Source organism: Sabethes cyaneus, chromosome 2 (assembly GCF_943734655.1).
Source record: "Sabethes cyaneus chromosome 2, idSabCyanKW18_F2, whole genome shotgun sequence".
In the NCBI taxonomy this organism is placed as follows: domain Eukaryota; kingdom Metazoa; phylum Arthropoda; class Insecta; order Diptera; family Culicidae; genus Sabethes; species Sabethes cyaneus.
This window is the reverse complement of record NC_071354.1, coordinates 208,848,426-208,872,569: the sequence shown is the minus strand read 5'-3', so window position 1 is coordinate 208,872,569 and position 24,144 is coordinate 208,848,426. Positions and strand designations below refer to the sequence as shown.

General features: G+C 38.8%; 1 protein-coding gene across 1 annotated transcript in view; it reads left to right on the top strand.

Moving 5' to 3' along the window:
- Window positions 1–717: 717 nt before the first annotated feature.
- Window positions 718–24,144, top strand: part of LOC128736597 (putative sodium-coupled neutral amino acid transporter 11) — a 55,168-nt gene continuing 31,741 nt past the window's right edge. The window contains exons 1-2 of the mRNA XM_053831087.1: window positions 718–876; window positions 19,814–19,870. Of these exons, the coding sequence (XP_053687062.1) occupies window positions 718–876; window positions 19,814–19,870 (216 nt within the window). The remainder of the gene's footprint in view (window positions 877–19,813; window positions 19,871–24,144) is intronic.

Below are 24,144 nucleotides of genomic sequence, written 5' to 3'. Positions count from 1 at the left end.
TATCTCACTCTGCCAAGCGAATGCTAGTAAATCAGAAAAGTAATACCGAATAAAATTTTCATTAAATCCCTATCGGATCCAAGTATCTCCCCATTTCGTGAAGCGTATATTAAATCGTTGTTCGTCACGGCGAGCTTCTTATTTCCACATATCTCATCCGAATTGTTCCATGCTGGTCCAGCATGTTTCGGTAACAACACATGAGCAACTTTTTTCCCTCCATTCGTAACGCAGCTTCCAGCTATCAGTGCTATAGCTTGGACTGCTTTTTTCTTCCTATTTGGTCGTCCTCGTCGGTATCACGTCGATGTGAGTTTCCCGTCTGCCGATGGTCCTTTTTTGCCAGTCGCTTTCGCTGGTTACTGCTGGTTGGTGTCTAGTCGGGGAATGGCGGTTTGCCGGTACCTGCTGGTGTGACGTAAATCCCTAAACAATGTGGGAAATTTCCATCTCGGGTGGAAATCAACCGTGAAAATGGGTTTGCCCTCATCTGTTCATCGGGAATCAACCACCATCGCGCTAGGAAGGGGAGGCTGTATGTAATGGAATGCGGAATATAGGCTTTAAAAAATGGCACAAAAAGTGGAACAAGTTGAGCCTTTCTCCATTGAAGGCACATAGAGAGACCAAGCTCGAATCTACGATAGACCAAGTGCGAACACGGGCGAGTGTGTAGGATTAGTCGAAACATGACATCCGTGCATATGACAGGACACGATGAATGTGTTTATTCCCGAAATAAATAAGGCTAACGAGCGACGACACAAAGGCTGCAAATTACTCATGATTTCATCGTCATCGTCGGGAGTCAACCGAGACATCCGGGTGTTGCTGTTGATGTTGGTGCGCGTTCCTATTGGGGTGGCTTTGTCGAAAGTATAGAGCCGGCTGATTTAGTCAGCGTTGCAACGAGGCTCGTTTTATTAGGTTTATGTATTGTCGGGCAAGTGGGGCCGGGAAGAAAGTGCTTTGAATACAAATGCCTTTGCGGTCGATATATCAGAAACCATCTACGTTGATAAATCGGAATGTGGAACTTTCCGACAGCGGGTAAATATTTATCTGCGACTTACTCGAATGCTTACTGAACTGGACATGAGAAACTTCAAGCTGGGATGTATTTTGATGGCAAATTTGAATGGTGGGTGAAATATTTATTATGGCTTTTGCTATGCTTTAAACATGAACAGGAATTCCAGTGAAATAGCTGCTGCCTTTTACAAAAGAAACCCGCTAAAAAGTAAGTGATAAAAATCAAACACTATCAAACAAACAACAATTCAACAATCTGATCGGCTTAGTAAGTATGTTAAATTTTTGTTTGACACTTCAGAATTTTACGAAAATTTGGATTACTTCTAGCAAGCAGATACTCGAGTTTGTCTCACGGTAGCCTGCCTCTTGAATAATGGTCGAGAAGCCCCCGACTGCATGCTTGTTCCCGTAGACCTTTGGCGTCGTTCACTTTCGTGCCTCGTTCGTTGCAAAAGCCTTTGAAAGCTATATAGAATCGTGACATGCTTCTGCATTTAATAATTTTGGAATGTTAACGTTATAATTAAATTCAATCTAATCAGATGTTCTTTTGTTGAGCGTCGTAGTAGAATCTGTAAATAGAGAAAGATGAAATGTTTAGCTTTAAATCTGCTAATTCATGCATTATTCTGTAAGATATGTATTTCCTCCAAAGCAGCTCCCTCTTTAAAATTCCGCCAGCTCATTTAAACGAATGATGAACGATTTCCCAGGAAAATTTTAAATATATTGCATAGAATATTAACGACTTCCCGATTTTAAAACCAATCCATTGCATTCTCCCGCTAGCGGAACAAATTTTATACCAGCATATAAAACCCATTCATCGATCAACTTCCTTCATGTCTTCCTGCCCTGTCGTCACTTCCGGTAGCGATTCGCTGGCAGTCACGCGATTGCCGGGCTCATATGACGAGCACGGCTGTTGTGATGAATTATACGAACATTATCTCTGTAATTAAATCGACCTGTTTAGACTTTTAACTATGCATGTTTATCTGCTGGTTTTAATCATTTTCTTGTTTTACATATAGCGTTACAAAAACACATCCAACACTGAGCGGGATGATTCGCAATGCCGTGCCATTTTCTTTTCGATTATTTTGAAACAGTACAAGATAGCAATAAATAATTTATCGAACAATATGAGTATGGAAACCAAAAAATAGATTACTAACACGACGACGAAGTGTTTCCAATCGAGCAAACGGTCTGCGGTTTTTGTGGCAATCTTGAAACCTTTCCAATGGCTGTTTCCGGGAAATACTGCCACTGTTGAACGGACGCCCACGGAAGTAAATAAATAGAATAAATAGCACAACTTTCCCATGGAAGAAAAAAGGGGGGAAACATGGGCGCCAGTTGGAAAAGATTGAGCACCACAATGTCGTGCGGCCCAACCGGGGTGTGCTTCTATGTATGCACTGTTTTTTTACGTATGAATAACTAGAAACCGAGGACTCGCAATGTTAAAGTAAGCAAGCAACTTGAAATATGGGAAACGTCGAGGAAGGAGATGAACCGATTTTATTTTGGACTGTAGAACAGTCTAGGATGACAGGTGTCGAATTTATTGCACACTTAATGGAACTGGTGCCGGCGTTGGCTGCGGATCAAAAAATTGTCCCAATCTTGTTACCTGCGCAAATGTGTGTTTCTGTAAAAAAGTAGAAAATAGCTAATGCTTAATTAAAACTACCCACTAAGCCCAGACTTCATGTACTTTTCTAAACAGAAAACTGATAGGAAGAACTTAAAAGTACGTTATTTGTCACAATGAATAATTTAATTAGTCCAATCAATGCAAGGATACATTTAAGAGTGTACGTTTCTTCATTCAAATATATTTAAATGTCATATGTCTATATTTTTTGAGCCGTAACGGTTACTAAAGCGATGAATTTATTATGCATTAATCGTGCATTATTTTTAGATACGGAGAAGACAACACAATGCTTCACTTTCAGACATAAAAGAAAATTGAACGAATTTAAATGAACATCCTACGCGTCTTTATGAAAAAAAAACAAGAATATTTGTTTAAACAAAATGTGTGCGTATGCAAATGAATTTGGTCCGAGATGTTCAGTAATATTTTCATGCGTTGCGTTACTATTGGTTATGATTCTTAATATTTTGCTCAGATATTGTGAATTTACTTATAGTGACCCTTTTGACAAATATTGACGCAGTGAGAAGAAGGAAATATCCCTGCAGCAAAACAATTTGTCTCTACTATTAATTACTCTATAGCTAGTCAAACCGCATGATGCAATTAATAGAGCCTAACACTGAACTCGCTAGCCGTAAATAGATAGAGTGATCAACGTAATGTAGGTCCTCACTGAAATAAACATATGATTTTGATGATTAATTAAGACCATTCTTTGAGACTTGATAGGGGATTCGGTGTAATTAGGCAAATGAAGACATAATCTAGTGCAATATATCTAATGGTATATTAATGCCGACACAAAACAAAACTGGAAATACCGTTGTTAATACTAAAACTTCTGTGATTTGTGTATAATTAGTCGGTACAATATGAATACTATTCCAAATCTAGAGAGTCGTCAATAATTAGGGTTCAGGGTGGTATATTCGGTAGGTTTCTAATAATTCGAATTTGATGTGGTATAGCTTGATCGTGAAGATATCGAAACGCCCCGTCATCGACATTTACCGCATCGTGCTAAATTTCTACAGAGAAAGCTCATTAACGCCTTCCTTAAAATAGGCAACAAACGAACTGCTGTTAAGGCAGGCGAAAGTCAAGCTCTTGGTTGGATACTTGACTAGGTGGATTCAGCGAAAATTACTCGAAATGAATCCGATGGAGAGCACACGTTGATGCCCCTCATCAAGCGATGCTGAATACGTTTGCTTGCAATCCAATATCTTTGCCGGTAAGAACAATGGAATCTTTCAGTAAGTAATTCCAAAGTCTAGCAGGTCCTTGACGGACGTAGCCCAATGAGATGCAACTATGTTGTTACCTTGTTGCAGATGTTTATCTTGGTTACAATTTAAATGTAGTAACAACATTGGTGTAATTTATTTGAGTTTTCGCTGTATAACTGTGCCAGATTGGCGCTGGGGTTGTGGTCAGGCAAGTGACATCTGTATATCATTACGTTCTGTGTGTTTGTAACACAAATTTTGGGATCCACAACAAATCCGAAACATGTCTTGCGCGTTTCGATAGTGTATTATCCCGGTAGTGTTAGATGTTGCGCGTCTAGATTCCGACTGCGTTTAACGACCTGCTGCTGATCGTCAGTCAGTCGTCTGCAGTGGGCGATTCTTTGTGGCTGTAAAATAGACTTAGTACAAATGGCGACCGTGACAGGACAGTTCTTTTTTTAACAGAATTTTTGAACAAAATTCACTGTTCAGGTTTACGTGAAAGCATCCGCGAGTGAAAAAGTGTTACGTTGACAATATGGTCGTGTTTTATTTTAATTATAAGAATGGAAATCGGTCACTGATGTTCAGCAGCGTCTCCACCGAGATTGAATAAAAAGTGTGTCGTTTTATCTGTCCCGCGGTAGGTAGAGGTAGGTAGGTAGGCATAAGTGTGAGATTGCAAAGGCGAAAAATACTGCTCATCGTCGTTTTATTTCGTTTTGCATCTTTAGCAAAGTGGAAAGTGGATTCGGCCGAGATTCTTAAGACATTGCCAAAGACTTGGTCCACAGGGCCTACATAATTGATAAAGGGAAACTCAGATGCTCCGAACTCCGAATATAAACGGAACGGTCCGATGCGACCACAGCTAAATTGAAAGAAATGGTTCCGTATCACCCATTTACCTACTCATGGTAGAAAATATATTTCTATATGGTCATAAACTGAAATGGTTCGGTACAATTATTCTTGATGAAGTATATGGTTCGGTACGACCATAGATGCACGAAATGATTAGGTACGACCAGTGTTCTCGATCAGGAGAACCTAACAAAATTATAACAGATCTTGTTATTTTGTTATAAAATTTTCTACCACTAATTAATATCTGATTCATAACAAACCATGTAAAGATTTTATCTTAATTGTAACACATTGTGTTAAAGGTTAATTGTCAACATTTCAAGATATTCTAAAAATAACACAGCTAATAAAGATTTATTAACAAGTATTAGTAACTGTGAAGTGACGTATTTAATATACTTTTAAAATGATGATGGTAAATAAAATAAGTTTTGCAAGTAACATATTTTGTTATAAAAGTAATTTGCAAGTAACATATTTTGTTATTAAAGCGAAATGTGTCATTCTTAGTGGTGGAATCTATATAGCTCATTCATGACTACTACTACTGTGCTACTTGTATCTGAATCTGTTACAAACTTGAAGTTCCATCCTAATTAGTTTATTTTCGATTTGTAACATAATATGTTAAAAATATCAAAATGTGTTATAAAACAGATATAATCTTGTTATGGCCTCCTGATCGGGTTGCCACATGTACAGATTTATCTGAAAAAGTACAGATTTTTTCGAATTTTTTGGTACAGTACAAATAACAGATTTTTGTCAAAAATTACAGATAGGGAAACTCATACTTTTTTCTCAGTGCTGTTTGTTGAAATCAATAGAGAAACTATTCTTAGTATGAATGAAATTAACACAAAACGTATTTATGTCTAAGTTTAGCAGAGTTATGTGCAAACATCATCAAACAAATAAATGATTTGAGACTCGTGCATTTTTTTAATGCTAACTAACAAATTTTTCTGTGCAATAAATATTATTAATGGTACAGTTTTTGGTACAGATTTTTGGAAGAAAAGGTACAGATGAAAAAGATTTTTGCCCCTTTGTAAAATGATTCGGTACAATCATTGTTGAATGAAGTATACGGTTCAGTGCGACCATAGTTAATTTAAAAGTTATGGATCGGCAAGGTCATAGTTGATGGCTTGATACGCATTGGTAAAAAAGAGGTTTTCTACGATATTTAGTATGATGGTACTCGATTATAAAGTAGTTTTACTGGTTTAGGCTATTGATTTATTTGAATTTTTGACGAATAAAATGATTCATCCATTTTAAACAGATTTTCAAAACTGCAAACAATATGTGATGGTTTCAATTGGCAGGTAAATTTTTATATCATCAGCGTAGCGCAGCCTTGTTCCAGGAGGCAACAGTCGAGTGACGTCGTTCACAAACAGCGAGAATAGCAAAGGTCCTAAAGTGCTACCATGGGGAACTCAAGAACCATTCAGGAGCCATCTCGATTGACTGGGGCCTAGTGATGTCCGGTAATCGCTCGATTAATCAGGTAATCGAGTAGAACATGGGATAATCGAATACTGCGGGGACGAGTAATCCCTTAATCGAATAGTTCAAAGGGGATAAAAGAAATGCGAATAATCCTCATTACGCGTTCAGATTCGTCCGATTAATCGAATTTTTAAACGAAATATTCGAATATTTGTAGTCGAATACTACTAGCACGAATATTGAACTAATCGATTAGTGCATACAACGCTAACCAATTAATTGGTAATCGAATAATTTCGGACATCCCTACTGGGGTCCAAGTTAACGTCGATGAGTCATGAAAGCAGGCTGGGCGACACTCCCAATTTGTCGAGCTTAGTAAGCAAGTCATCATGATCGATTCGATCGAATGCCGCTTTCATATCAGTGTAAATGGTACTGTTCCATAATACGCAGACGAAGTGAGGTAAACTGCAGTAAGTTAGAAAGCAAATTGTTTCAAACCGTGTAAGTTCAGAGGTGGGCACCGCTAACCGAAATTTTAGCTTCGCTAACAGCTAAACCGCTAGTCCAAAACGTTAGCTTCGATAACCGCTAACCGCTAAATGAACCAAAAATTTAGCGGAAGCTAACGCTAACCGCTAACCGCTAACCGCTAAATTTATTAGCAGCATAAATTTAGCAACACTTTTTAAAAAACCAATTTTGCAAAAAAGAAAATCTTCTTTGCAAAGGTATAAGAAAAAATATATACTGGAAAAACATCAAATAATTTCGTGAAAAAATTGCAGGCATTCACAAAAAAATGTTTTGAAGTACATTACCACATTTAAAATGGATGAAATGAAATTACGAGGGCAATTTCCATGAGGCAGGACATAGTTTTTTTCTGTGGAAATTTTTTTAAAAGATTTTTCCAAACAATATTTTTTCTGGATTGCCAAAAAAATTTACTTACATTCTCATTTAAAAATGTTTGCTCTACCACACATTTGGTTCCTGAGATATGAATTGTCAGTGGCACAGGAATTCTCCGAATAAGGCGATGCGTGATGCTGTTCGCCCATCAGCTATCTATCGACCAACAAAACTGATTCTGGGTATATTGTTAGCAGCCACGTAGCCAGAAGGGGGGGCCCGGGGGGTCAATTTTGATTTTAACTGTTTTATATGCATATTTTTGCGTTTAGAACTACAATACATTAAATGTATTTTTAAGCAGTAAGATATGCATATAATGTATTAGGAGCCAAGATAGGGCTCCTGGCCCCCACCTCTGGCTACGTGGCTGATTGTTAGAGCCCGTTATGAGCTTTTTAACTACCAAAAACCAAATAAAGTAACTAACAGGAAACTAAGAAAATGCAGTGGGCATGTAGCACCACTCACCGCCTAATTTAGGGGACTGCTGTCTATGAATATCTAAGGAATTTGACCCTTTTGGTCATCACTCAGAAATAAAAAATAACACTATCGTGAAATTTTAATCCCTTACAAGCACATATTGGTCAGTTTGTAAAACAAGAATAAGAAACAAAAAAATATTTTGGAAATTTAAGTTTGCTGTGGAGTTTTTCGCTTCCACGGAAAATTTTGTAAAAAACTGTTTTCCAGATAATAATTTTGCTGGATTTTTGTGTAAACTTGATTATATTTTCTTGCGTAGTGAATGACACACTGGTTAAATGGTTTCATTTTCCTAATATTTTTGAAATGATGCTTCAATACTTATGAATTTAAAAAAAAATGTGTGCGATGTAAATGAAGTAAATAAATCGGATAGTTTCTCTTGAGGTTTTCTAAGAATATATCTTTTTTAATTGTTAATTTATTTCATGAGTCCATCAACCGTGCTCGCATACAAAAGTTTATTAAGTTTTGGGATCTTTGGATCCAGATCTATGCGATAATATTGATGGATAATAGCTAAACAGTTAAATTAAAAGAAAAATTTCATATTTCATAACAATTTTTCTCTTGCTAAAAAAAGTTAGCGGTTTATTTAGCGGCACATACATTTAGCGGAAGCTAATAAAAACGCTAACGGTTTTAAAAATTTGCGAAAACGCTAACCGCTAACCAAAATGTTAGCTGAGCTAATTAGCTGTTAGCGGATTAGCGGAATTGTGCCCACCTCTGTGTAAGTTAGATATCTTTTCTATGCTTTTATATTAAGTAGTCTTTTTGACGTAGGACTACCTCTTTGATTTTTATATTGGGGTGCAATTTAGATAAACGAAAAGGGAACATGTAACGAAAAGTGGTTATGGCTTCCATCCCTACTGGCACGAATGTCACAAAGTAGTTCTGGTAACAGAATTATGACCAATTTCAGTCGTAATCCTTCAGCTGAATTAGCTTGCAGCGTGCTATTTGAGATGCTTATAACTCAGTCATCCCTCAATAGATTCTAGAGATACTATGTAGCAAATAGCAATTGTTCGGATTTTTTTAGGAATCCATTATAATGCAGTAGTTTATATGCTTCTCTAACAAACTTTTAAATAACTGAAAAATGTTAGGCATTGTCTAACTAAAAATCCACGCTCAGTGACTGGTCGGAATAAGTAGTGCTGATTTGCCGCAACGATAATGATGTTTGCATTCCACAAGCAGTACGGTTGCATATAAGCGTACTTAAATTTACACTCATTCCTGTTTTTATACTTACATTTAATGGTTTTTGTTATATTTTTCCTTTATTTTTATAAAAAAAAATAGTGGCAAAGCCCCTCGTCCCATTCCAACAGGTCGAAGATTCATTACGGCGTTCAGACTTATACTAATTTGATATCTGTGCTTGGGAAATACGCCAGAAAGAGTGATAAAGTCCTCTCGTCCTAACAGAATTTCTTAGGATCATTATAAACCTAGACCAATTTGATGTCTGTGTTAGGGAAGTGCACCAGAAAAGGTGATGAATCTCGTCTCAGTCATTCGTAGCCCTACGTGAGTCCCTCGTTCGTGTATCTAGGAACCTTCGTACTTTTTCGTCATGTGTACTTTACCGCCTTTTTTTGGCTTCTTGTGATTTTTTGTTGTCTTTTTAACATCTGTTAACCGTTGGTCGCTCGTTTTAACATCTGATTTTCTGGCATCTTTATATCGTCTTTTTGTCTCTTTTCAGCGATTTGTTGTTATTTTTTACTGTCCTTTGTGGCGTTTTTCGTTTGGTTATATCTTTTTGCTGTCATTTGTAGACTTTTTTTAGCATTTTTTGTCACAATTTGCCTTTCTTTTATCATTTCTTCATCGCCTTTTATAGTCTCCTTGTCGTTTTATATTATTTTTATCATTTTTTTCTTTTGTGGTACTTCTTCTGCGTTTTTTCAGTGGCTTTTCATCGAATTTTCGTCTTTCTTTTATCGTATTTTCATTTACTTGTCATCACTTTTTCATTATCTTTTCGTCGTCTTTTCATTGTCTATTCATCGCCTCTTTGTCGTCTTTTGGTCGTCTGTTCGCAGTTTTTCCATTGTTCTTTCGTCGTCTTATTGCCGTCTCCCTCTCATTTTGTCGTCTTTTTACCACCAGTTTTCGTCGTCTTGTCTGTTTTGACGTCCGTCTGTTTTGACGTCTGTTTTTCGAAATGTTTGTCGCTTTTTTTGTCGTCCTTATTGTTTTTGTAGTGTGGCAGTTTAGGCATCTGTTTTTGAAGTTTTTTCGTCACATTTTTGTCTTTCTGTCGTACATTAGCCGTCTTTCTTATATTTTATCGCCTTTGTAATGTTTGCCAAACGTTTCTTTGTCGTATTATTTGTTTTTTTTTGGTCGCGGCTTTGACGTTTTTTCGTCATATTTTCATGTTATTCACATTGTACTTTAGTTGTCTGTTATCGTGTTTTTTGGGTAAATTTTCGTCATCACTTCATCTTTTCTTCATCTCTGCGCTGTCTCTTCATTGCCTTTTATTAGCTTGTTAATCATCTTTTCATCGCCTTTTTGTAGTGTTTTCTGAAGCTTTATGGGTTATATCTGCCGTCAAAGTGACAAATACATGTCGAATTGACCGCGTCTCAATAATAGCATAAACCTTCCCTGTTAATTTACTGCTGGTAAGAGTGAACCCTCTTTACTAGTCTGTTCGTTTCTTTCTCTGCTGAAGAAACTACTATATTTAAGAATATTTCATATCATAAGGTTTATAAAAATACGTAGATACGAGCACTTCATCTGTAGAAAATTCCAATATTCGTAGAACATTGGCACATCGTCAGTTTTGTGCGCGATATATGCTCCTTCATCGAAGCGTCTTGTGGAGGAAAAAGTTGGCTCGACTTCCAGCTTCTCCTTACTCGTATTATTGTCGGCGGTAAGAGCTTGTAGGCGGCGTTGACCGCGGTAATTACAGCAGTGTAGCCGTTCGCCCTTTTTGTAGGTGGGACAAACTACACCTTCTAAACACTCCTCTAGTAGTTCCGGTACTCCTCCTACTGGTTTTTGGCCCTTTTTGTAGTCCATTCCAACGGTTCTATTGGTCTTCAGTTGACCGATTTCTCGCCGGATCTCTTCAAGATCGAGAGCCCACACGCTGTTAACATTTGCTAGCACTCCTAGGTTAACTTCCGTTGCATCTCCTTCTGGTATATCGCCGTTGAGATGCTCATCGAAGAAATGCTTCCACCTGTCGACTTCCTCGTACTCGTTTGTGACCAGGTTTTCCGTTCTGTTCTTACACATATCGGGCTTCAGTGTGTATTCATTACGAGATTGGTTCATCTTCTCATAAAACATACGCGTGTCATTAGCCCGGAATAGTTGTTCTAGCTCTTCACAATCTCTGTCCTCCTCTTGGCGCTTTTTCCTCCTCAGGATCGTGGTCAACTCATTCCGCGGTCATCGATGCTTGGCCAAATTCTCCCTCGTAGCAATAGTTAGGTAGTTTTTCCCGTCAAATCATTCATTTCGTGCGCTAAAGTTTCCCTCACCTAACACCGTGGTTGCGGCCACATTAACGGCCGAGCATATCCAGGAAGGTAGAGCTTCATCCGGTACACGCGCGCAGTTCTCGGTTACTCGTGGGTTATCCAATTGCCGAATGCTGAACCGATTAGAGCTGTTTTGTCGGTTTTGTATAGAGTAGGGCGGGGCATAAGTGCGATGTTTGAAGTTGTCATCAATTTTCGTGAGATATAAAGAAGGACAACAAGGTAATAAATTGTATAGTGATGCAGTAACTCAATGTCTTCGCATTCAACTATAAATCATCCTCGGTAATAGTGTTTTGCAAAATAAATTCTTCTTTCTTCTGATCAAGTGCAGATTCGCACTTTTACCCCACTAGCGGGGCAAAAGTGCGAATACCGCGGGGCAAAAGTTCGAAGCTAGAATCCATGAAATTAGCCCAGCAGTAGCTATCAAAACCATATTATCTTCAATCTGCGTTATGTTTTGGTAAGAAATATTCTCAATTGGCACCTTCTCTATTTTGCGCTGGTGTATTGCAGCCTCCGTTAGATCGAAACTTTTCCAAACGTTTGTTTTTTGTTTCATCAGCGGAAACACATTGTTTTTCTTCGGCCAACATCTGTAGAGCACACAGTTTTCTGCAGATCTTTCATTTCTAGAGTCTGTGATATAATGCCGAAAGCTGTAAATAATTAGCTGTACATTTTTGCCTCGTCCATGAATCGCATGACGGGGTTAGATTAAATTACGGAAAAGCGAAATATATTTTGTAAATTATTTTCGCTATATTTTCAAACAGATATGTGAGTAATGTAAAACGCTGCTACAAATTTTCAACAAGTAATAGCCTCCTGTTGATATCGTATTTTCCGTATAACGAAAAATTACATCAAAACCGCCCTAAAATAACATTTGCACATAACTCAGCAACTATGCTTCGTAAGCAACCAAAGTTTACGTTAGATTCAAGGTGTTAAAGTAGTCACCCATCCATACCAATGTAAAAAATTTACTCGAAAACTACACCGATAAATCTTTGAATCGTACTTTTACCCGCATCGCACTTTTACCCCTCCTTACTCTACACCATCGATAGTTTTGAGCGCACATGCTACTGTTAAGGTACTGGTCCGAGTCGATATCCGCACACTGAAGGGAGCATACGTTGATGTTGTTTGAGAAAAACCGGCCATCGATGAGAGTATGGTCGATCTGGTTCAAGGTCTGTTGGTCAGGTAACCTCCAGGTGCCTTAGTGGATGTCTTTGCGGAAAGAGAAAGTGCTTCTGATTACCAGACCTCGGGAAGCTGCAAAGCTGAAGTTATCGTTCATGTTGGTTCCGACATTACACACAATAGGCAGTCTATAGCGCATTAGCGCATTTGAAGAATACGCACTGGCTCACAGAATACTCCTGCCAGGAGCATAAAAATTTTATGCGCTATGAAAAAGTAATATGCCACCCAACCGTATTTCTATGCCACACAGATTCGTTTCTAGTTGTTGATTCCAGCCGTATGTTTAGCCATATTTCTTCAAACGTATTAGCTGCTGTCAGTATAACAGTAATCACCAAAAATGAAATATTCAACTGATTGGCAGATCTGAACATCCTGCGCTTTGGAATGTCGTAATGGATCAATTTTTTATCGGCAGTAAATATAAAAACAGTTTTTATGATGTACTGGAAGGGCAGTCTACTAACCTTTTCTATTCTCTCAATTTTGTTCTGATTTAGTTTCCACAATATCTCCATTTTGTCTAACTTTTGTGTTGGATTTTTCAAATCTTTGAATTATTGAATCATGGCTATTGTGAAAACTAACCTAATTGACATATATAAAACTACTAAATCACAAAAAATATATACTAGCCTACAAAAATTAATGAGAGAAAAGAAGTAAATAAAAAACGCTACACTGAAAAAACAACACTTCAGACTGACATTGCTATAAATATATCCCCGGAGATGACAAACAAGTGGGAACACATCGTATTATAAATTTATGATGATGATAATAACGTCGTATGAACAAGCCTCCACCGGCACATGATTCGTTCGTTAGCTTCTAACCCTAAAGCGGAACTCAAACCCTATATCGATAATTGTCGGATATTGACACCTGTATTTCTCGTATCTGCATGATTGATGAGTGTGTGCGTATGGTTCCATCTTGAACCCACCTGTTCACTACCCACCCACGGCTGTAACTAAAGTGACGCTCCGGTACAGCACGGATGTGCGTTCGTTAGCACATCGCCGTTTGGGCATTTTTGATTCCCTACTGTGTTTAGTGTGGGCGGCGGAAGTGTCGTATTACAAAGTTACCATCTGGAAGCATTAAACTGCTCGATCAGATTTTGCACCTGATTATCAAAATCCTTTCGTTCTTGTTGCTCGACAACGGGAGTATGGGACTGGGAACTGAATAAAGTTACATTGATTATCAACTGCTGTCCTCAACAACTTGGCTTAGCAAGCGCTTAGTACGAAGCGAGTGTGATAGAGAGAGACAGAAAAAGGCGTGTTGGGATTGGTTCAATTGCCCATCCCAAGGGTACGGATGGTGTCCTTTGCTTGCTGTCCGTTTAGCAAACTATGTATAGGGTTGGTCGGGGGGCGGCACTGCTAGGTGGAGAATAGAATCAACACATACACCGGTAAGTAAAAGCGGAAAAGGTTCAAGCCTTCCTCTTCTGTGGATTTAGCACCATCCGTTCTCAGCTGTTTGGTTTTCCCGACACGATGTTAACAAATTGCATTGGTAAGTTTATGTAACTAACCGGTTCTGGGTAGGAACTTTGCTACTGAGTAAACATTGGGGAAGTTGATCTATGTTAGATCCTTGAATTGATGTTGTAAGTTTGCATATAATTACACTTGCTTTGATGAGGTACCTGAGAGAAAAAAATAATATAACCCATAATTATTTCCGTAACGATTATAAATTCACTTGTTTAGTATGGAACAGTTTCATATTTTTAGCAAACTTCTGAAGTAGTGGATATTTATGTAAAATAATTTTTCTGACTAAAGCTCTGAAAAGCTTTCGAGTTTGAAAATTTCTGCAAACTGGTATAGAATTGACGTAAACTCAAACACTATAAAATATTTTTATTTTACTATTTGTTGCTATTTTTCAGCGAAACCGGCTCGTGTTTTCAAAATTTATTGACTGGAAAATTAACCTTAATATAAAAGTGTTTTTTCAAGACGAATAGGATTCCAGATCAGATGGTGTAATGTTCGGCTTTGGTTGCTTTCCCATTGCATGTCGGTCGAAGGGTATCGCATAAACTTGGGTCCTGTTCTTTTCTTTCAACACCACCTACTCATTGGATTCGATTCCGATTGCTTGCCACAAAATGGTCAGACAATTTCGAATCCTTTTTTGATCTTCCCTGAAATGGCTCATGAAAGTTAGACGAATGAAATGTGCAGAATACGAGACGGTGGTTTTTTCTTCTGCGAAAGGTTAGGAGTGGTGGTAGACCAAAACCGAAATGAGCTCAGCCATAAATTGAAGGCGCTCTGGGTGGTTCACCGAAAAACCGAGCTGGAGCGCAATGAATGGAATTTCACAGTTGCTTTGTCAGCGTTTGACGAAGGTAAAGACGCAATTGGAAAAGACATCGATTATGCTTTCTAATGGTGTGAGCAAATATTTTCGAATTACGAAGAATTTAATTTAAGGCATGACAAAAATTTCTGATATTTCATTTTCCTTTCAATAGCAGACTCGCGCAGTATGGCTCTTTTAGAGACGAATTTCACTTGATGTTGGTTGCTATCAATCTTGTGGATCTCCCGGAGTTACAAGTTGTGACAATAAGATTTTGTGTTTGCTGTTAGCATCGCTGCACATAGTATTGTATGCCATTTTTCATAAGGTTTGTTACAGTTTGAATTATGTAAAAAGAACCGCAACGCCGTGTAACAATAAATTAAATTAACCTTAACTAGAAGTATCGCAAAAAACAGAGCATTAACCAATTTATTTTCACTGTGAGTTATGGTTATTCGAGAATCATAAAAGACCATTGTGTAATTGAGTAAAGAAAGAAAAAGAAAAAATCATAAAAACACTCACCAATTCGAAATGGCTTTCGCGCTGTAACGGATCAAAATGATTACCACGGAATAGCAATTTGAGACTGAAAGATAAATAATTCGTAAGAACCACAGCTGGAGAAATGATTATTGGAACACAGTAAATTTACTATCAATTCTCAGTCGAAGTTGATCGCACCTTTCAAGGCAATGTTGAATAACAGGTTAGAGAGTGCACCCCCTTGCTTCAGTGCATGCAAAGCGGCTGTGGTCTCACCTGCTATTCTAATAATTTCTAATCTAATAATTTTGATCCAGCGTCGCACGAATCAGCGTTATTAGTTTTGTCGGAAAACTATGCTCTAGCATTATCTGCCATAGGTTATTTCGTTTGACTGAATCGTACGCCACCTTAAAGTCCACAAACAGATGATGAGTCTGCAAGTTATACTCCCAGAATTGGTCTAGTAACTGACGCAGGGTAAACATCTGATCCGTCGTGAAGCGCCCCTCACGAAAAGCAGAAGGACTCCTCCTGTACTGGTGGCTCCACAGCTTGGCCGTTGCTCACAAGTCTTATCATGTTCCTGCTGATCTCCGGACTTATACCAGACGTTAAATGCTCCTTCCACCTGGCTGCTACCGCCGTTTTGTCAGTAAGCAGGTTGCCAGCACTATCATTATTGCACATCACAGACATGGTAAAATTCCTACATCCCACCGTTTTGTAGAAACTCCGAGTGTCGTTGCTCCTCGTTGGAACGGTGGGTTCTTTTTAAGCCGCTCTAGTCTCTCTAAATCTTTCTCTGTTCTGACGTGTAGCGACGGTGAGCATGGGACTTCTGGCTTGCTTCTTCTCATCCGTCGCTCTCTGGCATTCGGCTATTAACCACGCACTGTTGCACTGTCTTCCACGTCATGCTCACCATCTCTCTTGTTGTTTCATTGGCACCATGGAGGTTCCTCAACAGCCCACTTTTAACCTCTTCCCTTTCCCTCTGCTATTCTGCAATTCGTTGATCAAGCTTTGAGGATTATTCCGCTGCCACATCATCTGCCGTCATCCGCTAGGTATTAAAACGTAGCGTCCTCCCAGGAGTCGTTGTAGCTCTCGTGCAAGCAAGCTGGCTTGTCGTTCATAGAGAGTTCGGATATTCTAAGTACCAAGTTTCCAATCGTTATCCATTAATCGTTTCCTTATTCTTTGCCTTGTCCTAGCCAATTGTTCCGTTCCATAGTTCCATTTTCGTTTTTCTTGGTAAATGAGTGCTACAGCATATATTCCGCTGATAGGTTTGTCATCTTGGGTATAGTTTGCGGGATACAGCATTTCATATTTAGCCGCTCGCCCTAAAACAGTCGCTGTTTGAGCCGCCCCTCTCCTAGTGAACAGTACTTACTTACTTAGGTGGCTTGCCGTCCTAAGACAAAGCCTGCTGAACAAAGTTTCTCCATGTAACTCGGTTGAGGGCTACCGCTCTCCAATTCCTCGGACACCGAGTACTCTCCGCCAGATCTCGCTCCACCTGGTCTAACCGTCTTGCTCACTGCGCTCCTGGTTGTCTTGTTCCTACCGGATTTGACGCGAACACCATCTTTGCAGGGCAGTTGTCCGGCATTCTTACAACATGCCCTGCCCATCGTATCCGTTCAGCAGTCCAACAGGCGGTCAGGTTCGCACCTCCTAGCTTAGCTGCTTCAGCAGCTTTAGATTTTTCTAATCTTTTTTCCATCACATTTTCCCATCCCTTTCCCATTTCCAATTTTGTCCCAACCAGGGCTTCGACCGATCCTTTTTTTTCTACCGCAGTCACATCAACGTGCATTCAAGTTCACACCGTCCGTTTAGTGGTAGAATACGAACGCTATGCATACCACAACTGGCAGTTTGCTCAGTCAAACGCCGATTGAACGCAGTAGAACGAATGCGTTCTATGCCTTTTTGACATTTTCGTTTCGATCAAGTTGCTTTTATCGTTTGGAGCAGCAAATGACTGCAAAACAGTCAAATGACTGGCAATCACCACGCTAACGAAAAGCAACCGCGGTATGTGGCGCTATCATATATTCAACCAACTACAAAAAAAAGAACCATTACATGTGCATGGAAGAAGTCGGTTCGAAAGTATCGCATTCACGACAATCACATTCAACTTGCGATACCTTTTCAAGCCCTGGTCCCAACTTTCTCCATTTATATTCCCTCTGACCTTTTTCCCGTTTTCCTCGTTTCCTCTATGCTTATTCTCTTTTCTCTCTAGTCATTGTTCTTTTCCCTTTTGATTTCCTAACTTTTCTGTTTTCCCTCATTTTCACTCTCTTGCTCTTCCTGTTTTCCGCCGACCGTTTCCTCTTTCCTCTTTCTGGCCGACCGTTTCTTCGTTTTTCCTTTTTTCCAGTCTCGTTTTTTCTGTACCCCTTTTCTATATTTTTGTTTTTGACTGAGTCGTTCTTCATCTTATTATGTCCTGCTTTTCCTCCATTTCTGACACGCACTGCTTTGCTTTTTCTCCCGTTTGTCTTTCATTTTCATTTTTATTCTCCATTTTCCACTTTTTCTGTTCTCATTGTCATTTTTCATTTCTGATATGATTCATTTCTCATTCTCATTTTATTTTGCTCCTTTTCGATTTCATTTTTCCCGTTTTTTTGTTCCATTTTCTCTCCTTTCTGTCCAGTTTATCGTCATTTTCTTTCTGATTTTTCTCGTTTTCTCTTCTTTTCTTCTTTATCTTCCGTTCACCCTCTTTTTTGTCCAGTCTCATCTTTTTGCCTCGTTCTCACTTTTTCTCTGTTTTTTCTGTTTCACTTTTTTCTGTCTTTCAGTATTCCGTTTTCCCTTACATTTTTATAGTCACGATTTTTCTTTTTTCCATGTCAGTTTATCTTTGTGTTCTCTCTCTCTCTCTCTCTCTCTCTCTCTCTCTCTCTCGCATTTTTCCTCTTTTTCTATCCTGTTTGTCCTATTTTTGTCACGTCCTCCCCCGTACTTTTTACCGTTTTTTACCAGGAGTAGCAACTACCTCCATCTGTAAATCTACTAATAAAATTTGGTTACATTTTCATAAGATACTCGTTACTCGCATATAGATATTCCCGAGCTTTTCGACCATGGGGATCATTCAATAATGACGTCTACAGTTAATGGGGCGGGTGCCAATTTTGTGAGCGACTATGACAGAGGGGAAGGGGGGGGGGGGTTTATGTAAATGTGACATCCATCGAAATAAATATATATAAAGACTACAAAGACTTTAGTTTTGCGGTCATTGATTACTCATCAATTTATTTTGATTTTAGAAGTTCTAAGCAATGTTCAACATCGCCATGTAGTGAATGACCAACTGGTTAAAACCACATTAAAAAAAAGAAAAACATCGCCATTTTAATTTTTTTCGAGCGCGTGTGACGTCCAAAGGGCGTGATTTGCGATACAATCGGTCAGAGGGGGGAGAGGGGGTTCAAAAAGCAGAAATTTGATGGCCGTCATATTTGAATCGTCCCATAAGTCAGGAACAACAAAAATGTGATGAAAATTTTACCATTAAAGGATTAGAAATTGACAGAAAAGAAAAAATATTTTTGTCCGTGTGGCAGAACATAATTTTCCATGTTTCGTTTGGAAATTTCCGAAATTTGGACTTGATGAAATTGGACTTGACAATAAATATAAATTCATTCTGGATTTGATTAGAAACCGGATTTAAAATTGGACTTAAAATTGAATTTGAAAACATTTTAAATTTTAAATCATATTGAACAAGATAACGAATTTGACATTGTACTTGAAGTTGGACTTCGAATCAAAGTTGATATTAGACTTGAAAATTGAAATGAAATTAGATTGAAATTGAATTGAATTTAAAACTATGTCTAAAATTGGACTTGAAATCAGTGTTGAAATTGGGCATGAAATTAGAATTGAATTTGGACATGAAATTAAGCTTAAATTGGGGTTGAAACTGAAAAATTTAATTTATACTTGGAACTATTTTTACACAATTTATTTACTTACAGCAGAAATAGAGGCCGATTAAATCAAAAACTGCGGACTTCTGGGCTACTGGAAAGTGTTGGTAAAACGTCTTAATATATAATACTATTGTCATAGATTATTTTTTGCATACTCCATCACCATTGAAGAAATTTGTATAACACAAAGTTTGTACCATGCAATTCAGCTGCACAGGAAATACGTTCCGTTGAGTGATATTGAAAGGAACACATAGAGGAATGGAACGTGATTGTAATATCAGTCCTGAAATGCATTCCATTTCTCACATATTGCCAAGAATGACTGACGATAATATATCGCTGCCTAGTTCAGTTCTCCGTTACTAGTAAGGCTCTCTAGTAAAACGGAAATGCTATATATATTAAAGTCAAGTTCAAAATTTTCTTCTCCACATCCAGCCCCTTGGAGCTTTACCTAAATTTAAAAAACACGCTACACTAACTTCAGATTAAACCAGCTCATGAAGCACGTCCGGCGGTAACCGTACCTACTATTTACCAGCAATAAAAATCTTAGCGTTTACTTGACCTAAATATGATAACAGTTTTTCCTATTTCGTTTTCTTTCCGTTCCAGGGAAGCGATGACTCGACCGAAGCTGCTGCATTCGACGATATCAATTCACTGATGAAGGTAAGCACCGATGCACCCATGCACATTCACCCACCGCTCGGGTCTGTTCCTGTTGTTCTGTCGAACTGGATTCTAGATGACAACAAACAGAATAATATTGTTGATTTTCAATTAATTCATCAGATAATCGATATCGAACGCTCGACTAATTGGATTTGCAATATCGAGATGGAATCTGAGCCCACATCTTTCCTTTTTTACAACGTATCCTTTTAAACGCAACGAAACTAAATTTTCCTCCTGGATTTCTACACGGATGGTAAAAAACTAACCCAAATCTGCCCTGTTGCTTCACACTAACCCTGACCTTGCGTATATTTCATTAGTAAACGGTTCAACTGGATGTCCATTCTTGATTTTGTTTTCCCTTTTTGGTTCTGGAAAATGTCCCAGCCGACACGGCACGGCACGGCACGGCTCGGACAGCTAGCGGACAAAATCTTGTTGAGCTAGACGCTAGGGCTAGACTGATGAGAGCATCAACAGGAGCGCTTGAATTTAAAATTGAAAATTCAAATTACTCTTGATTGAAGCACAATTCAGGCTTCATTGTCGCCACCGCACTCGACAAACTTTCCCCAGTGGCGACAGGTCACCGCACCAGGAGTAGGGGTTGCAAAAAGGGTTTTGCATCCTCGTACCGAACGGAGTGCCGGAATTGTATGTTGGACTGTAAAAGAAAAACTCGAGCATGAACTGTGTTTTAATAAATAATATAACACTGGTTTGAACGAATCTTTTGATTTCGGCATTTCCAGCACTTGTAGGGGTTGCTGATTCGCTGCAATTTATGAAACAAAAAAATTAAATTATCTGATACCATTCTTCTGGAAGAAATTCAATCCTGATTCCTCCGTTCTGGGAAAAAATGAAGGAAGCTGCCAACGTCAACCAATCTAGGGTCGTGAATAAACGGTAGCTGTAAAAGGGCGTTTTCCATTTATTTCTTGTCTAGCTTTTTTTGTGCCTTCGGAGACTTTGAAGCAGAATCGTTGTTTTTTCTACTTACTGGAAGTGAGTTTATCCAACGTTGTGACGCTGCTGGAGCATCGTCGGAAAAACTGAATGCTTCGAACTAAGCAAGATTTCCGGATTCAGTTTCAAAACAGAAGCATTGTTCGCCCTGAGAATACTCGTTACGTACCAGTTGACTCAGCTGTAACGGATACGGCGAATCAGTTAAAGTAACAACGAAAACTCGGACTTGCGAAATAATTTATAATGTTCTGTTGGATCGCTTGTTGTCATGAGCAAATTCTCATGCATAATGTAGAAAAATCATGACGTGTAACGCTTCAAAGCTAGAATAGAAATTATACGTGCTGTTGTTCTTTGATGTAAATACTAAGATGGAAATGAAAATTTATAATGTTCATCCACTTCAGGTTTTCTGACACACTTAACTGTTCTTGAAAAAAAGGAAATTAAAAGCAACGGTTAGGGTACATTCGCTTTAAAATTTTCACGCATTAACGCTTCGTTAAATTTTTTTGACTGCATCGGAAATGGGAAAAGGTAACGTTTAATGGGCGAAGCTTAATCTCGTTATGATATCATCGTTTGAACTTTGAATAAATATTAATGGAAAAAAGCGCTCCCGAAATGCTAATTGGCAGCAGCGATAACGTACATAAAAACTTCCCATTACAGCATGATATCGGAAAACTAAAGTACTGTTCTCAACAGCCTGTTGCAGACAGACAAACCACTTGAGCTCGAATGATTGAGAGCAAAATACATTTGCCGCCGGTTAGAGCCACCAACCAGTCCTACCAACCTACGATATCCACAGCCAGCCAGCGAGCGCGTGTCCGGACCAACAACGTCCGTAAAACTATGATGAAATGGATATCCGTTTAGCCCTGTCGCACAGTAACGAACATAGTCCACCGGAACGACATTTATTGTTGATCGAAAGCAACCGGTACCTGCCCTACCAGACCGGGTAGACAAACAATCGCCCATGCTTGAAAATCAATAAACTTCGTCCGGACAGCCAAAAAAAATATAGGTTTTGCGTCATGCCGAATGAAGAAAGGGTATGGATTCAGTCTTTAATTACGTTAGGAATTTATGTGATGAAAGAAAGAAAAAATAGGGTAAGTTTGTGACGATATAAGTCAAACAAGAATCAAAAAGAATCTTTATATTTTGCAAGTCACGTAAAAATCGATTTAATTTGGAAATTCAGATAATTAAACATTCGTTCGATAAAAGTTCGGATGACAAACGAAACATTCTAGTTTTACCTTGACTTACAGCATCTAGTTAATGCTTGTAATTGCTATGCTTAAAATTCAAGTTCTATAGAATTACATTGAATCTAACCCCAACAGTATAAATTCACATATACAGAGATTGTAATCAGACCAGTTTTGACAGGATTTGCACGTTATAAACTGGAAGTATATCGCCTTTTTAAAGTGACCAGATTATTTCTAGATGAATGCGGGACATATTGGATGGTAACCGAAATGAAAATTATTCTGTACTGGAAGATTCATTTCTTTGAATGCAACTTAATACAAAATTACGTATATTTTTTGGTGAATTGTACATATTTTAACAATCCTTCGTTTGTAATTTTACTTTTGGTAATTTTCAGACATATTCTAGGGCACTGTATAGCATTTCTCTGGGAATTTACACATTCTACTGTCTCGACAAAAAAAACAATCAATGTGGGACACTCCATCAACCGTGACAAGTCATCGAAATCCGACTCTGTACTGCAAAATCCGGGATGTCTGGTCAGGTCAGACTATCGATTGTTTGTCGGTGAAAACGAAATATCAAAATTTGTAATTGACAGAACGGTTTTGGGCCTAAAAAAATTGATTATGTAGAAAATCAATTGTGACATACCGATATAAAGGCGTTATTTTGAGCCATACCTTTGTTAGCAAAGGGTAGGTTTAAATTAAGAGAATCATCGCTAGTCCAACGGAAGGCGCTCACTCTTTAACATTCCCCCCTGTAAAAGCAAAGTGCAACCGTCTTTAAGGTATTGTCCTTCTTTATCCACAGACTTCGCAACCGATTAATAAAGTACAGGACAATTACGATTCTACTGCCTATACCAGTACCGCCACCCTGTAACTTGGTTGAAATTACTCAGATCTTCACAAATATACATGCTTAGATTCTGAGTAGTTTTGAAGCTTTTCCGATTAATTCCACTATTTATTTTTTATTCTGACGAATATAGGCGGAAATGTTTACGAGAGCCAATAGTCGCTAAAACCTGAAGAACGTTGATACACATACTCTGATAAAATTGAGTCCTGCCGCTCTGCATCTTCTCGCTTTTAAAGATCGCATTAAATAGTCACTTAACTACTACTACTACTTCTTGAATTTTTTCTCGTTTATTCGTGAATTCTACCAAGATGCTCGAAAATAATTTTGTAACTATTCTTTAGTTCCGGGTCAGACGCTATTATGAGCCGCTCCTATTTAACGTTGAATAGAGATGATCATCTACTCGAGGAAACGATGTTCCGTCTTGCAGAGGAGACAGTAGCTGCTGTCGACATGAGTATAGACGCATGAACTTAGCAGGGCCTATTTCTCATGTCAATATTTACTATTCGCGTGACTACACGCCCCCCCCCCCCCGCACCCCTTGGGGCCCGTGTAGTAACTCGAGTCGAAGTGGTTCTTGTCGTACCAACAATTCCTCTCGGACCTGAGCTCGACACACGCAACTCGGCTTCAACCCGATCGAGCCATCTAGTACGTTGGGCCCCTCTATTCCTGGTGCTGATGGAGTTCTTGAAGATAACGGATTTCACTACCTAATCGTCCGGCATCCTTGCGACGTGGCCGGCTCACCGTAGTCCCCAACTTTCACCAGGTGTACGATGGAAATATCTCCACGTAGTGCCTGCAACTCGTGGTTCATACGCCTACGCCGTCCTGCGCCAAAAATTCTCCTCAACACCTTTCGTTGAAATACGACTAATGCACTTTGGCTTTCGACGCATTGATTTGTAACCCAATCCTATTAGACTCCGTTTTTAGTTTGGCGTCGATTGCCTCTACCGTCCCGAGCTTTCCAGTAATGATGTCGAGGTCATCTACGAAGGCTAGGAGTTGGCTACTTTTCTACAGAGATGTTGAATAACATACAGGGCAGTCCATCCCTTTGCCGTAACCTTCTGAGCCATTCAAAAGAACTGGACAGAGCCCCCTAAAAACACACATAGCACATCACACGCTCCACGGTAGCTTTGATCAATCGCGTCAGTTTGTCCAGTGTTTTCGTGCATTAT